This window comes from Schistocerca serialis, chromosome 6 (genome assembly GCF_023864345.2).
Source record: "Schistocerca serialis cubense isolate TAMUIC-IGC-003099 chromosome 6, iqSchSeri2.2, whole genome shotgun sequence".
Taxonomy (NCBI): Eukaryota; Metazoa; Arthropoda; class Insecta; order Orthoptera; family Acrididae; genus Schistocerca; species Schistocerca serialis.
Window position 1 is genome coordinate 210,109,392 of NC_064643.1, and position 16,388 is coordinate 210,125,779.

Consider the following 16,388-nt stretch of genomic DNA (forward strand, 5'->3'; position numbering starts at 1 on the left):
GGCTATAGCAGTAGACGACCGACGCGAATGCCTTTGCTAACAGCACCACATCGCCTGAAGCGTCCTTCCTCGGCTCGTGACCATATCGGTTGAACCATAGACGACTGGAAAACCGTGTCCTGGTCAGATGAGTCCCGATTTCAGTTGGCAAGAGCTGATGGTGGGGTTCGACCCCACGAAGGCATGGACCCAATGTCGTGCCCTGACATAGGTGAGAGTGGGAGAAAAGGGTTACTGGTCAGTCTGAGCTCTCGAGCGCTACAGAGCAGAAGGTAGAAGGACAATTCACAGGGAAGGCATTTGATTGTTTTCTTCTATCTGAGCTAACAGTGGTACAGACATTTACTAGAAATGCAGGTGGTGAGACTTGGTAGGGAACTCGTTGTTGAGACTCTTGGGCAAACAGGGTTTTGAAATAGTTGTTTATTCCAGACAGGACTAGCTAATACACTGGAGGCTAGTTCTAGTGTTAGAAAAAGCAGAAGCCAGTGCAGAAGTGCCAGGAGTGGATGCTAACCACAGTAGCAAACACTAGCAACATCTTAAGGAAACAACTTAGTTGCGGAACAAAACATACTGAATGTGACTCTGTTCGCTGAGGCACTCCAAGTGAGAGAGCAGACTTACGCAGAGCTGGACCGAGACTGTAGTCGACGGACGTGGATTCGGCGCCCAAGTCTTCTGACTGAGAATTCCGCCACAATGCGGAATCTAGGGGTTTTAAAGAGTCGCGTGGAGGCAATGTTCTTGCCACTTAAAGCCACCCACCCAATCCCACAGGTCTCTTGTAGGTGTCTGCCAATCACGGTTTAGTTAGGTCCCCTCTACTGCTCCTAAGGCAGGGATGTTAAGGCAGTTGCACTAACTAAGTCCGTATTTGGTATCAACATTGTTCAGCTGAAAGCTAAACGTAAGTGCTCCGCCAAATAAGGCTTGCAACGTTATTGTTATACGTCATTTAGCCCCGCCCCTCGGGCTCCCCGGAGTAGGGACTGCTAGGTCAACAGTTCTTTGGCGTTTTCGCTCTCCTTCTAGCCCCTGTGAGCCTACTGACGCTGCTGTTCTCAGGGCTGGTATCAAGCTGGCTTTATACGCTAGTACGTGCCTGTTGGTTACAAAGTTCTACGGTGGCAACCTACCACAGCATCTAGACGTCATATGAAGTTACATGTTAATTCCTGGAAGAGTAACTAATTCCCTGTGACCGCGTCTGGGGGCGCCTGCCTTTTCGCAAGGCTCTCCCCTGGTTTCCTTCATGTAACAATATCTATCCTAGTTTCGTCTGCCCTCAGCATCGTCTCTTGGAGCGCCTGTCCTCCTTTCTCACAGCTTCAAGGTAACACTACAGTAGCAAGGAGTAATCAATACATTACACCAAGTTGTCAACAAGGCACTCTCCAAGCTGGTGATCGCTGCATAAACGTATGCGCTATGTTTGCATGGAATGCACGGGGTCCTCTGGTCCAACTGAACGATCAGTGACTGAAAATGGTTATGTTCCACTGCTTGCAGCCATTCATGGACTTCATGTCCCCAAACAGTGATGGAATTTTTATGGATGACAATGCGCCATGCCACCCATCCACAGTTGTTCGCGATGGGTTTTGAGGACATTCTGGACAATTCGAGCGAATGATTTGGCCACCCAGATTGGCCGACGTGAATCCCATTAAACATTTATGGGACATAATCGAGAGGTGAGTTCATTCACAAAATTCTGCTCTGGCAGCACTTTTATAATTATGAGTGGCTATAGAGGCGCCATGGCTCAGTATTTCTGCAGGGGACTTCCAACGACTTGTTGAGTCCATGTCATGACGAGCTGCTGCACTACACCAGGAAAATGGAGGTCCGACTCGATATTAGGAGGCATCCCATGACTTTTGTCACCTCAGAGTGTAGCTGGTACAGTCGGTTCTACACCTACATTCTGGCAACCTACACTCAGCACACACCATCCCTATCTGCGTAGCATGAAAGTGCACTTGTACCGGAGTACAATAAACCACAGAAAAAGTCCCACCTCCTAGCTCATGTAGACTTTCCAGCCACCAGTAAAGGAAGACTTTGCAGTGGTCACCCACTCTTGGAAGCTGCAAGGATGTTATTTCGCAATGGCTTTAATGCTGGAGAAACACATGGCAGGTTAATGCTACGACAGAAACATTTAAGATGTTTCGCACATCTGCCAAGTCACCTGTCTTTGAATTGCCACGCAAGACCTGATCGGTTTTCAACTGAATAAGAACCATCATTGGCAGGTGTGCCAATTCTCCGCACCGGCGGAAGAAAATAACTTCTCCAAGCTGTGACTATAGCGTTGAAAAGTAAGCTGTTCACCATTTAGTTCAAGATGTCGTCTGACAGCCTTCCCTAGCGATCCAACAACGTTTCTGTTGATCCCAGCTATATCTATAGACTATATTTGCGTCCTGGATATTAGTTTGTTGGTTGGGCTGGAAAGAAAGGGACCACATTACAGCATCACCAGTCCCTATTAGTTTGTAGCATGAGGTAATTGTAAATAGTAATTTTTAGTTTTGTAGCCATATGTTAAATAAATTCACTGTTTGTTTAATGGCGACAGCCGCTTTAAACTGAAGGGTAAGGAGAAACATCAGTTAAGTCATTTTTGGATGGGATTTGAGTTTTTGGCTCCATTTTTTTCTCACTGACATATAGTTTCTACTGGTAGATCGTAAGGGAAACTGGTTGGGAGTGACTTGTGTGTATTGATACTCCTGCTATACTATGAAGAAACGAGGAAAGTCTAGCATGAGACTGAAAGCAACAGTGAGTCATCCCGTCTGCGACGCAGGACAGAGCAGACGTTAAGCTTGCGACGCGTCATTGTTCGCTGCTGTCGGGTTGAGCAGTCACTTTGTTCGTAACAATGACCCCATTCTGTGTTTCTTGCACTGCGGTATTGTTTTGCCTACCGATGTAAAAGTGTTTCAAGTGTTTTGTGGTGCCAGCTCAGAAGTGGCTCCAAAGATCGATAAGCGAATAAAGTAAAATGTCAGAAGACTGGTCATCATACGGATGTTTCTAAACATTAGAACCAAACAGTCATAAGGTAGAGTAAATTTCCTTTATTTTTATCTATGCTCATAAAGCCTTTGTCCTTACACCACCATTTTCGATCAGCGATGACCATCCTCAGATCTGCAGCAAAACGCGGGTAAACCAAATACAGCTAGTAGACAGTCTGCATCTTAAACCGATGAAATTTGCCATAAGGCAAGTTCTTCTTACATGTATGTGGAAACAAGCGCCTAAAATATGACGGGGCACATATGTTTTAGAGCATGTTTTGATATAACGAAGTCATAGTGAAACCATCAAAGAATACACATATAGTCAGCTTAGCATTGTCGCACATAATTATTTAAAATATGGTGTAAACTAGTCCACAATGGTAGTACAGTCAGCCTGTTAACAACACTGCTGTTCATAACGAACTGCGGTACAGTAGCCACAAAATATGTTTGTAAGCTCGTTATATGTCGCTGGTGCTTATACAATCCTCGTAAATTACACAGTAATACAAAATGCAATAAAATAAAAAAAGGTACTGCAGGTAAAAACTATTGTTGGCTTATGATGTGAATAAGTTATTACAGAAATAAAATGTAATGAATTGAAATACTAATTACGTCAAATTTTAAAACTATTAAAAAGGATATGGTTAAGTGAGAATATGTGATTTTTGAATTACTAATAATAATGTGCAGAAGAACAAGTTTAAGGAGATAACATAATAGCATAAAAATGGTAAAATAAAATGGATGAAACGAAAGACTGTAGTAGATAATCAGTGTCCTCTGTTCGCGTATCCGGCGGAATGCAGCATAGGCGAGAAGTGCTTGGAAGAACTTAACCACCAGAGGGTCTCTCCCGTACTCCGTAACACGCCGTGCCCAGAAAACGTTCGTAAACCGTTTACACGTAAATGTTTTCTGCAGTGGGCCATAGGGAGCTTATGGAGGCACTATTAGCTCAAGGGCGGTTCCTTCGTAAGCCGGAAAAGAACTTTTCTCGCGGTTTCTTTGTACGAAAACCGAGCCAAGGATTCCAAGATGGCCACACACAGCAGATGGCTAACGTTTTTACGATATATTCCTAAGATTACGATCTCCAACAACCTTTGAAATTTTCTTCATATCTTTATCCTTTTTCCTAGACACAGATCCTCAAAGTTACCCGACTATTATCCATTATTATCGAGAAACACCCCCAAAAACATGGTTTTTGGCTACCAAATCAGAGCCGCGGGCTTCAAGATGGCTCTGCACAGAAAAAGGGAGAAATTTTTAGGCATATTCCTAAGGTATCGATATCGAACAGTTTTGAAAATTTTCTTGATATCTTTTTCCGTTTCCGAGGTACCGAAGTTCAAAATTGCCCTACTTCTACACGTAAAATACGCTCATAAGATACGCACGTAAAATCCGGCATGAGGCGAAATCTAACTAACAAATAATCTCAGAAAATTGCTTCTATAGTCATTTATCTAGAAGTACCATCTTCCCGTTTTCAAAAAAATTTGTCCGTTATCGGAAAACACCCCAAAAACATGGTTTTTGTGTAGCAAGGCTGAGCTGCGGATTCCAAGTCGGCTATATACAGCAAACGGCTGTAACCTTTACGATATATTCCTATGATCCCTGTCAAATCAACTTTTTTTGTGTGCTGACTTCACGGTAATGCAACTCTAATGGCCAACAGTGTCGTTCCATAGTCGCCAGTGACACGTACCACGGCTCCTTGACGCGTTTTCGGAACCATTCTGCCATTCTGAAGGTGGCAGGGGTAAAATACAGGGAGCGAAAGGCTATTTACAATTTGTACAGAGCCAGATGGCAGTTATAAGAGTCGAGGGACATGAAAGGGAAGCAGTGGTTGGGAAGGGGGTGAGACAGGGTTGTAGCCTCTCCCCGATGTTGTTCAATCCGTATATTGAGCAAGCAGTAAAGGAAACAAAAGAAAAATTCTGAGTAGGAATTAAAATCCATGGAGAAGAGATAAAAACTTTGAGGTTCGCCGGTGACATTGTAATTCTGTCAGAGACAGCAAAGGACTTGGAAGAGCAGTTGAACGGAATCGATAGTGTCTTTAAGGGAGGATGTAAGACGAACATCAACAAAAGTAAAACGAGGATAATGGAATTAAGTCGGGTGATGCTGAGGGAATTAGATTAGGAAATGAGACACTTAAAGTAGTAAAGGAGTCTTGCTATTTGAGGAGCAAAATAACTGATGATAAGGCTAAGTAGAGAGAATATAAAATGTAGACTGGCAATGGCAAGGAAAGGCTTTCTGAAGAAGATAAATTTGTTAACATCGAGTATAGATTTAAGTGTCAGGAAGTCGTTTCTGAAAGTATTTGTATGGAGAGTAGCCATGTATGGAAGTGAAACATGGACTATAAATAGTTTAGACAAGAAGAGAATAGAAGCTTTCGAAATGTGGTGCTACAGAAGAATGCTGAAGATTAGATGGGCAGATCACATAACTAATTAGGAGGTATTGAATAGAATTGGGGAGAAGAGGAGTTTGTGGCACAATTTGACAAGAAGAAGGGATCGGTTGGTAGGACATGTTCTGAGGCATCAAGGGATCACCAATTTAGTATTGGAGGGCAGCGTAGAGGGTAAAAATCATAGAGGGAGACCAAGAGATGAATACACTAAACAGATTCAGAAGGATGTAGGCTGCAGTAGGTACTGGGAGATGAAGAAGCTTGCACAGGATAGAGTAGCATGGAGAGCTGCATCAAACCAGTCTCAGGACTGAAGACTACAACAACAACAACACTGCCTATACTGTTACTCGGAAGCTACACTCGTAAACATTGAGCCACAGTACTGTTTGGTAGCACGTGTTGCAGGTGTGGGGTAATGACGGTGTGCTGGTGTTCGCAGCGTGACGTGCTCGTGGCGGTCCCTGCGCGCCGGGAAGTCGTGGTGTCTGCACCAGGAGCCAGCCTCCGCCGCCGCTGACCAGCGCTCCTTCTGCAAGGTAACCGTCGCGACCACACTCGCTGCACGATGCGGCCTTACCCCAGACAATCAACGGAGTGTATCAAAAAGAATCATCCGATTATAAAAAGAAATCACAACTATTATGTTATTTGAGATATGTGAGTGCCGCAGGGGAGCGTCATAGGGCCGTTGCTATTCACAATACAGGGTGTTACAAAAAGGTACGGCCAAACTTTCAGGAAACATTCCTCACACACAAAGAAAGAAAATATGTTATGTGGACATGTGTCCGGAAACGCTTACTTTCCATGTTAGAGCTCATTTTATTACTTCTCTTCAAGTCACATTAATCATGGAATGGAAACACACAGCAACAGACGTTCCAGCGTGACTTCAAACACTTTGTTACAGGAAATGTTCAAAATGTCCTCCGTTAGCGAGAATACATGCTTCCACCCTCCGTCGCATGGAATCCCTGATGCGCTGATGCAGCCCTGGAGAATGGCGTATTGTGTCACAGCCGTCCACAATACGAGCACGAAGAGTTTCTACATTTGGTGCCGGGGTTGCGTAGACAAGAGCTTTCAAACACCCCCATAAATGAAAGTCAAGAGGTTTGAGGTCAGGAGATCGTGGAGGCCATGGAATTGGTCCGCCTCTAGCAATACATCGGTCACCAAATCTGTTGTTGAGAAGCGTACGAACACTTCGACTGAAATGTTCAGGAGCTCCATCGTGCATGAACCACATGTTGTGTCGTACTTGTAAAGGCACATGTTCTAGCAGCACAGGTAGAGTATCCCGTATGAAATCATGATAACGTGCTCCATTGAGCGTAGGTGGAAGAACATGGGGCCCAATCAAGACATCACCAACAATGCCTACCCAAACGTTCACAGAAAATCTGTGTTGATGACGTGATTGCACAATTGCGTGCGGATTCTCGTCAGCCCACACATGTTGATTGTGAAAATTTACAATTTGATCACGTTGGAATGAAGCCTCATCAGTAAAGAGAACATTTGCACTCAAATGAGGATTGACAGATTGTTGGATGAACCATTCGCAGAAGTGTGCCCGTGGAGGCCAATCAGCTGCTGATAGTGCCTGCACACGCTGTACATGGTACGGAAACAACTGGTTCTCCCGTAGCACTCTCCATACAGTGACGTGGTCAACGTTACCTTGTACAGCAGCAACTTCTCTGACGCTGACATTAGGGTTATCGTCAACTGCACGAAGAATTGCCTCGTCCATTGCAGGTGTCCTCGTCGTTCTAGGTCTTCCCCAGTCGCGAGTCATAGGCTGGAATGTTCCGTGCTCCGTAAGACGCCGACCAATAGCTTCGAACGTCTTCCTGTCGGGACACCTTCGTTCTGGAAATCTGTCTCGATACAAACGTACCGCGCCACGGCTATTGCCCCGTGCTAATCCATACATCAAATGGGCATCTGCCAACTCCGCATTTGTAAACATTGCACTGACTGCAAAACCACGTTCGTGATGAACACTAACCTGTTGATGCTACGTACTGATGTGCTTGATGCTAGTACTGTAGAGCAATGAGTCGCATGTCAACACAAGCACCGAAGTCAACATTACCTTCCTTCAACTGGGCCAACTGGCGGTGAATCGAGGAAGTACAGTACATACTGACGAAACTAAAATGAGCTCTAACATGGAAATTAAGCGTTTGCGGGCACATGTCCACATAACATGTTTTCTTTATTTGTGTGTGAGGAATGTTTTCTGAAAGTTTGGCCGTACCTTTTTGTAACACCCTGTATACATAAATGACCTTGTGGATGACATCGGAAGTTCACTGAGGCTTTTTGCAGATGATGCAGTGGTGTATCGAGAAGTTGTAACAATGGAAAATTGTACTGAAATGCACGAGGATCTGCAGCGAATTGACGCATGGTGCAGGCAATGGCAATTGAATCTCAATGTAGACAAGTGTAATGTGCTGCGAATACATAGAAAGATAGATCCCTTATCATTTAGCTACAAAATATTAAGTCAGCAACTGGAAGCAGTTAATTCCATAAATTATCTGGGAGCACGCATTAGGGGTGATTTAAAATGGAATGATCATATAAAGTTGATCGTCGGTAAGGCAGATGCCAGACTGAGATTCATTCGAAGAATCATAAGGAAATGCAATCCGAAAACAAAGGAAGTAGGTCCAGAATGAGATTTTCACTCTGCAGTGGAGTGTGCGCTGATATGAAACTTCCTGGCAGATTAAAACTGTGTGCCCGACCGAGACTCGAACTCGGGACCTTTGCCTTTAGCGGGCAAGTGCTCTACCATCTGAGCTACCGAAGCACGACTCACGCCCGGTCTCACAGCTTCACTTCTGTAAAGTTTGGAAGGTAGGAGACGAGATACTGGCAGAAGTGAAGCTGTGAGACCGGGCGTGAGTCGTGCATCGGTAGCTCAGATGGTAGAGCACTTGCCCGCTAAAGGCAAAGGTCCCGAGTTCGAGTCTCGGTCGGGCACACAGTTTTAATCTGCCAGGAAGTTTCAAGGAAGTAGGTTACAGTACGCTTGTTCGCCCACTGCTTGAATATTGCTCATCATTGTGGGATCCGTACCAGATAGGGTTGATAGAAGAGAGAGAGAAGATCCAACGGAGAGCAGCGCGCTTCGTTACAGGATAATTTAGTAATCGCGAAAGCGTTACGGAGATGATAGATAAACTCCAGTGGAAGACTCTGCAGGAGAGACGCTCAGTAGCTCGGTACGGGCTTTTGTTAAAGTTTCGAGAACATACCTTCACCGAAGAGTCAAGCAGTATATCGCTCCCTCCTACATATATCTCGCGAAGAGACCATGAGGATAAAATCAGAGAGATTAGAGCACACACAGAAGCATACCGACAATCCTTCTTTCCACGAACAATAAGAGACTGGAATAGAAGGGAGAACCGATAGAGGTACTCAAGGTACCCTCCGCCACACACCGTCAGGTGGCTTGCGGAGCATGGATGTAGATGTAGATGTAGATGAACAACGTACTATTGGAAAGAGCAAACTCTCGAGTTTTACACGGTTCCCGCTAGGTAGCAGCAGTGTGCGCCCATTTCAGTTCTAAATGTGTCAGGACAACAGAAAGCTTTTGTGTTCTACGTTTTGCGCAGAGCGGGTCAGTAATAACTGTTCAGGGTGACTTTCGTACTAGGGACGGTGTGCATCATCCTACAGCACAGAGCATTAGACGAGGGCATGAGAAATTCCGAGAAACAAGTTGTTTGTGTAAAGGCAAATCGCTGGGCCGTCTCCGAGTATCTGACACAGACGTCGAACGCATCCGCCATAGTTCCACAAGGAGTCCGCACAAATCCTTTCGCCGTGCAACTCGACAGCTCAGCATGCCCCCGATGTCCGTCTGGCGTGTGGTTCATCGACGTTTACACATGAAACCGTACAAAATTCAGCTACTGCAGACTTTTCGTGAAGGTGACAAACAACAACGTGTAGAGTTCGGCAATTTCGTTCTTGGCAAGATGGAGGATGACACTTTCCTTCCGTGCTTAAATGGAAAGGTGAACCGTCATAATCTGTGACTATGGGGCACGGAACAACGACGTGAAGTTGTACAACCTGACAGGGACTCTCCAAAATTTAATGTGTTTTGTGCAGCTTCACGGGAAAAGGTGTACGGTCAATTTTTCCTTGCCGAGAACAATGTTACAGGGAACTCATATCTCGATATGCTTGAGAACCTTCTTTTCTCGTAGTTGGAGACTGATTCGAATGTCTTCATTTACGAACAGGATGGGGCACCACCACGCTGGCATCTGCAAGTGAGGGAGTTTTTAAATCGAAGGATTACTGAACGATGGATCGGTCACACTAGACCAAATGATTCAGCCATACATTACTGACCTCCAAGGTCACTGGACCTAGCTGCATGTGATTATTTCTTGTGTCGGCTTATAAGAGACTCTGTCACCAACAACAATGAATGAACTGAGACATCGCTTAACAGCGGCTGTGGAAGCTGCAACGCAAGACATGATCGCTGGAGTGTGGGGATAATTTAAATACCGCACTGAGATATGCCGTGCACCTCAAGGGGAGCATATTGAACACCTATGAAAATGTATGGAAAAAAAACTTTTTTGGGTTTCCTGTTCATCAAACAACAAAATTCATTGTATATGTTTATTAGTTTCAGAATTATAGACATGCCAAATCTGACGATTCTTTTTAATGCACTCTTATATTACTAAATGGCTAACCCGATGCATAGCCCCAATTGCAGGCTACCTGTACAATGACTTCCAGGGGCAAGGAAATTTGATTTACATTATTTTCTATAATTGGCCAAAACTAAAAATTTAAAATGCTGTCACAACCTATTAATTAACTGGTTTAGCACAGTAAGCATTACAATTAGAAACTGTGTGTATATCGTGAGACACCGTAACTCACAGAGCTCAAATTACCCATGCTACAGTCATTCAAAAGTCAGGTAAAAACAATCTCGATCGCGTTTTCAGATTTTTTGTGAGCAACCAGTTTCGGCCCTTTCTGAGACCATCTTCAGGCTTTTCCCTACCTTATGGCTTCTGGTGGCGGCAGACGGAGCGAGGTCTATAGAAGTAAGGTGGTCAATTGTAATAGCTTGCAGTCTCAGAGTACAGTTAGAAATTTGCACAGCAACTTTTATTGTTACTTGATTCTCCTTTGGTATATTTTCAAACTCACTAGCACCATTTAAGACCTTATATCTATTTTATACACAATTTGATATGGCTAGAGAGGGACATGAAAGGGAAGCAGTGGTTGGGAAGGGAGTGAGACAGGGTTGTAGCCTCTCCCCGATGTTATTCAATCTGTATATTGAGCAAGCAGTAAAGGAAACAAAAGAAAAATTCGGAGTAGGAATTAAAATCCATGGAGAAGAAATAAAAACTTTGAGGTTCGCCGATGACATTGTAATTCTGTCAGAGACAGCAAAGGACTTGGAAGAGCAGTTGAATGGAATGGACAGTGTCTTGAAGGGAGGATATAAGACGAACGTCAACAAAAGCAAAACGAGGATAATGGAATGTAGTCGAATTAAGTCGGGTGATGCTGAGGGAATTAGATTAGGAAATGAGACACTTAAAGTAGTAAAGGAGTTATGCTGTTTGAGGAGCAAAATAACTGATGATGGTTGAAGTAGAGAGGATATAAAATGTAGACTGGGAATGGCAAGGAAAGTGTTTCTGAAGAAGATAAATTTGTTAACATCGAGTATAGATTTAAGTGTCAGGAAGTCGTTTCTGAAAGTATTTGTATGGAGAGTAGCCATGTATGGAAGTGAAACATGGACTATAAATAGTTTAGACAAGAAGAGAATAGAAGCTTTCGAAATGTGGTGCTACAGAAGAATGCTGAAGATTAGATGGGCAGATCACATAACTAATGAGGAGGTATTGAATAGAATTGGGGAGAAGAGGAGTTTGTGGCACAACTTGACTAGAAGAAGGGATGGGTTGGCAGGACATGTTCTGAGACATCGAGGGATCACGAATTTAGTATTGGTGGGCAGCGTAGAGGGTAAAAATCGAAGAGGGAGACCAAGAGATGAATACACTAAACAGATTCAGAAGGATGTAGGTTGCAGTAGGTACTGGGAGATGAAGAAGCTTGCACAGGATAGAGTAGCATGGAGAGCTGCATCAAACCAGTCTCAGGACTGAAGACCACAACAACAGAGAGTGTGCTTGTTGTGAGCGGATACAAGGAGAGTTAGCTGCTGTTCGTAAACAGGTGGAAGCTGCGTTAGCTACCGTCGACAAGCTTCTAGCTAATGCTCAAAATTGCGGTGACGTCGGGGCGCTAGTGACGAGACCTACGACACCTTTGGTGCCACTGGAATCCCCTGGTGACCCAGACGTCGCTGCGGCTTCTGATACACAACATCTGACCGGACCGTCCTCACTCCAGAGTGGGTGGCAGACAGTGGTGGGTTCGCGTGTCACTGGGCGAAAGGCGAAAGAGGGAGTAGGCCGTGCGGCTGGCTCCCTACGTCTTAGCAAAAGGTGTTACCCAGTGTTGATGATAACTCTGAGTCAGCACTGGATGCCTCTCCAGTTGGCCCAGTCCGGAAAAGTACAGAGGGTGGGTATGCTAGTCACTGGGAGCTCCAGTGTTAGGCGGGTGATGGAACCCCTCAGGGAGATAGCAGGTAAAGCGTGAAAGAATTTCAGTGTTCATTCGGTATGTTTGCCGGGAGGTCTCATCCGTGATGTGGAGGAGGCCCTGCCTGCGGCTATCGAGCGCACTGGGTGCAACCGGCTGCATGTAGTGGCACATGTCGGCACGAATGACGCCTGCCGCTTGGGTTCTGAGGCCATCCTCGGCTCCTTTTGGCGGCTGGCTTTTTTGGTGAAGGCAGCTAGCAACGCACGCAGGGTGCAGGCTAAGCTGTCTGTTTGTAGCATCATACCCAAGACTGGTCGCGGACCTCTGCTTTGGAGCAGATTGGAAGGTCTAAACCAGAGGCTCAGACGACTCGGCGACGGTATCGGATGCGAATTTCTCGACCTCCGCTATCCGGTGGAGAATTGTAGGGTTCCCCTCAATAGGTCAAGCGTGCACTACATGCAGGAAGCGGCTACTAGGGTAGCGGAGTACGTGTGGCGTGCACATGGAGCTTTTTTAGGTTAGAGAACCCCTCCCTTGGAATAAAAGACGATTTTCCTGTTGAATCAGCCACAGCGACCTCAGAGAATCATGGTCCTCGCAGATCAGAGATAGAAAAGATTAATACGACTTTAGTAAACTGCAGGAGCATCCAAGGAAAGGTCACAGAATTGGTATCGCTACTGAAGGTTATAATACACAGATAGTATTGGGAACAGAAAACTGGTTGAAACCAGACGTCAATGACAACGAAATACTAAGTTCAGATTGGAATGTTTATCGTAAGCATAGGTTAGTCGCCAATGGTGGCGGCGTGTTTATTGCAGTAAAAAATTTGATAAAATCTTGTGAGGTTATCAAGGATTCCGCATGTGAATTAATATGGGTGAAATAGAGTATCAAAGAACAGTCAAAAATGGTGATCGAATACTTTCATAGACCACCTGGGTCAGGGCCTGTGGTTGTAGAGCGCTTCAGACAGAACTTGCAGAATATCATTACTAATTTTCCTAATCATGTCGTTGCAATAGGGAATGACTTCAACTTGCCAGATATAGATCGGGAGCGTTATGCCATCAAAACTGGTGCCAGAGACAGGGAATTGTATGGCATTGTTCTGGATGTCTTATCTGAAAATTACATTGAGCAGATAGTTAGTGAACCAACTCGTGAGGGTAACGTCCTAGACCCCCCTGAAACTAAGAGACCTGAACTTATCGAATCAGTTAATGGAGAGGAAGGTATCCGTGATCATAAAACTGTAACAGCAACTATGATGATGGGTCCTACAAGGAATGTTAAGAAAGGTAGGTAGATATATTTGCTCACAAGATTGACAAGATACAAATTTCAGAATCTCTCAGCAGTCAGCATCGAATATTCGGTGATGAGGACGAAGATGTGGAGAACAAATGGAAAAATTTAAAGGCATCGTTCAATATGGCCTAGACAAGTAGGTTCAGAGTAAGGTTTTAAAGGATGGTAAAGATCCAACATGGTGTAATAGCCGTGTCAGAAAAGCGCTACGTAAACAAAGAGCACCATCTCAGATTCAAGAGAAGTAAAAACCTAGCTGACAAACAAAAGCTGAACAAAGCGAAAATGAGCGTAAGGAGAGCAATGAGAGAAGCGTTCAATGATTTTGAAAGTAAGACATTGTCTATCGACCTAAGCAAAAACCTAACAGATTTTGGTCGTATGTAAAATCAGTAAGTTGGTTAAAATCATCTGTTCATTCTCTCAGCGACCACACCAGCACCGAAACGGAAGATAGAGAGAAGGCCGAAATACTAAATTCGGTCTTCCGAAGTTGTTTCACTGCGGAAGATCTTAACACTGTTCCTCCTTTCAATCGTCGTACGAACATTGAAATGGCAGATACTGAGATAACTGAACACGGAATTGAAAAGCAGCTACAATCGCTTAGTAGCGGGAAGGCTTCAGCACCAGATGAGATACCTATAAGACTGTATAATGATTATGCGAAAGAGCTTGCTTCCCTTCCAGCATTAATTTATCGTAGATCGCTTGGGCAACGAAAGGTACCTAACGACTGGAAGAAAGCGCAGACCATTCCCGTTTTTAAGAAAGGCCGTAAGACAGATCCACACAATTATAGACCTACATCGTTGGCGTCAATCTGTTGTAGAATTCTGGAATATGTTTTATGTTCAAGCATTATGACGCTTTTGGGAAGTGAACATCGCCTCTATAAAAATCAACATCGATTGCGCAAGCAGAGATCGTGCGAAACTCAGCTCGCTCTGTTCCTCCTGGACAACGGCGCTCAGGTTGATGCGGTGTTCCTTGATTTCAGTAAGGCATTTGACACCGTCCCGCATTGCCGTTTAATGAAAAAAATTCGAGCTTATGGAGTATCGGAGCAGACCTGCGATTGGATTCAAGACTTTCTTGCAGATAGAACTCAACACGTCGCTCTTAACGAAACTAAATCGACAGATGTATAGGTAATATCCAGAAACCACAGGTAAGTGTGACAGGACGTTGCTGTTTACAATATAAATAAATGATCTAGTAGAAAGCGTCGGATGCTCTTTACGCCTATTTGCAGATGATGCAGTTTCTCCACCAAAGTAGCAACGTCAGAAGAGAGTAAGAATTTGCAGAACGACCTGCAGAGAATTGATGACTGGTGCAGGCTCTGGCAATTGCCCTGAACGTAAATAAATGTAACATATTGTGCATACATAGGAAAAGAAATCCACTACTGTACAGCTACACTATTTATGATAAACTACAGGAGACAGCGTCGGCCGTAAAATATCTAGGCGTAACTACCCAAAGTGGCCGTAAGTGGAATGACCATATAAAACAGATAGTGGGAAAAGCAGACACCAGAGTCAGACTCATCGGAAGAATTTGAAGGACGTAACTCATTCACGAAAGGAGTGGCCTATAAGGCGTTTGTTCGTCCGATTCTTGAGTATTGTTCATCTCTCTGGGATCCCTACCAGGCAGGACTGATAGAGGAGACAGAGAAGATCCAACGAAGTGCGTCGCGTTTCGTCATGGGGTCGTTTAGCTGGCGAGAGAGCGTTACGGAGATGCTAAACAATTTCCACTGGCAGACGTTACAGGAGAGGTGTTGTGCATCACGGAGAGATTTACTATTGAATATTTCGGGACAACACTTTTCAGGAGGAGTCGGACAACATATTGCTTCCCCCCCACATACATCTCGCGAATTGACCACGAGGAGAAAATTCGAGAAAATAGAGCCAATACAGAGGCTTACCGACAACCATTCTTCCCACTCACTGGAACAGGGTTGGAGGGATCAGATAGTGGTACCGAAAGTACCCTCCGCCACACACCATTAGGTGGCTTGCGGAGTATGATGTAGATGTAGATGGATCGCGCTCCGTCTGCCGCCACCAGCAGCCATAATTGCGGGAAAAAGTCTGAAGATGGACTTAGGAAAGGGTCGAAACCAGTTGCTAACAGATAAAAAATATGAAAAAGCGGTAGAGTCTGTTTTTATTTGATTTTTAGCATTTTGTATAGATCACTGTGCTCCAATTACAGAATACTTTTAAAAATTTAATTTCATTCAGTATTTGAGAATGAGAGCATCTAGCGACTTCCAAGAAACATCATACATAATTTAAAATCTTTAAAAAGGTTTTTCGCTGACCCAGAAAATAATGAAAGGGTAAATGTTTATCTTGTGCTTCATTTTCACTGTTCATGAGTGAAACTTCAACGTAACATAATAATTAATTAATGATTTACTACCAACTCTATTCGCCACACATTTTGCAGTTACCATCCAGACATGCCACTGCATGTACCTGCACGCTTATATCATTGTACGACACACATTCAGAAGATGTGACGTCGTAAAAATTTAGCTGCATAAAAAACTAGCTTTTTTTTTTTAAACTCGGCATTTCAAACTGTTTTATACATGAAAGTTCGAGCGTGGTGGTGTTATTGGCGTCATTGTTTCCCGTCTCAAGAGCAGTGGTGTGAAACCTAGCACCAATGAGACCCAGAACATAGTAAATACCGAAGTCGTGGCTGATGTAACCTTGTTTTCCTGACGATATTCGATAAAATTCTGCACAGTCACCTAGCTGACGAAAAAAAAAAAATTGGGCCTACGGAGCATCGTAATAGCTATGCACCTGAAGTGAAGAGTTCGTAGCAAATACAGCACAGCACATCATTCTCAACAGACGGAAATCTTCAGAAGTACCCGCGGGGAATGTTATAGGACTATTACTATTCGCTACATATACTAC

The 16,388-nt window shown here is 44.2% G+C and overlaps 1 protein-coding gene across 1 annotated transcript in view; it reads left to right on the forward strand.

Moving 5' to 3' along the window:
* LOC126483885 (visual pigment-like receptor peropsin) overlaps positions 1 to 16,388 on the forward strand; it is a 165,396-nt gene that overhangs the window by 110,919 nt on the left and 38,089 nt on the right. The window contains exon 6 of the mRNA XM_050107142.1: positions 5,924 to 6,020. Within this exon, the coding sequence (XP_049963099.1) occupies positions 5,924 to 6,020 (97 nt within the window). The remainder of the gene's footprint in view (positions 1 to 5,923; positions 6,021 to 16,388) is intronic.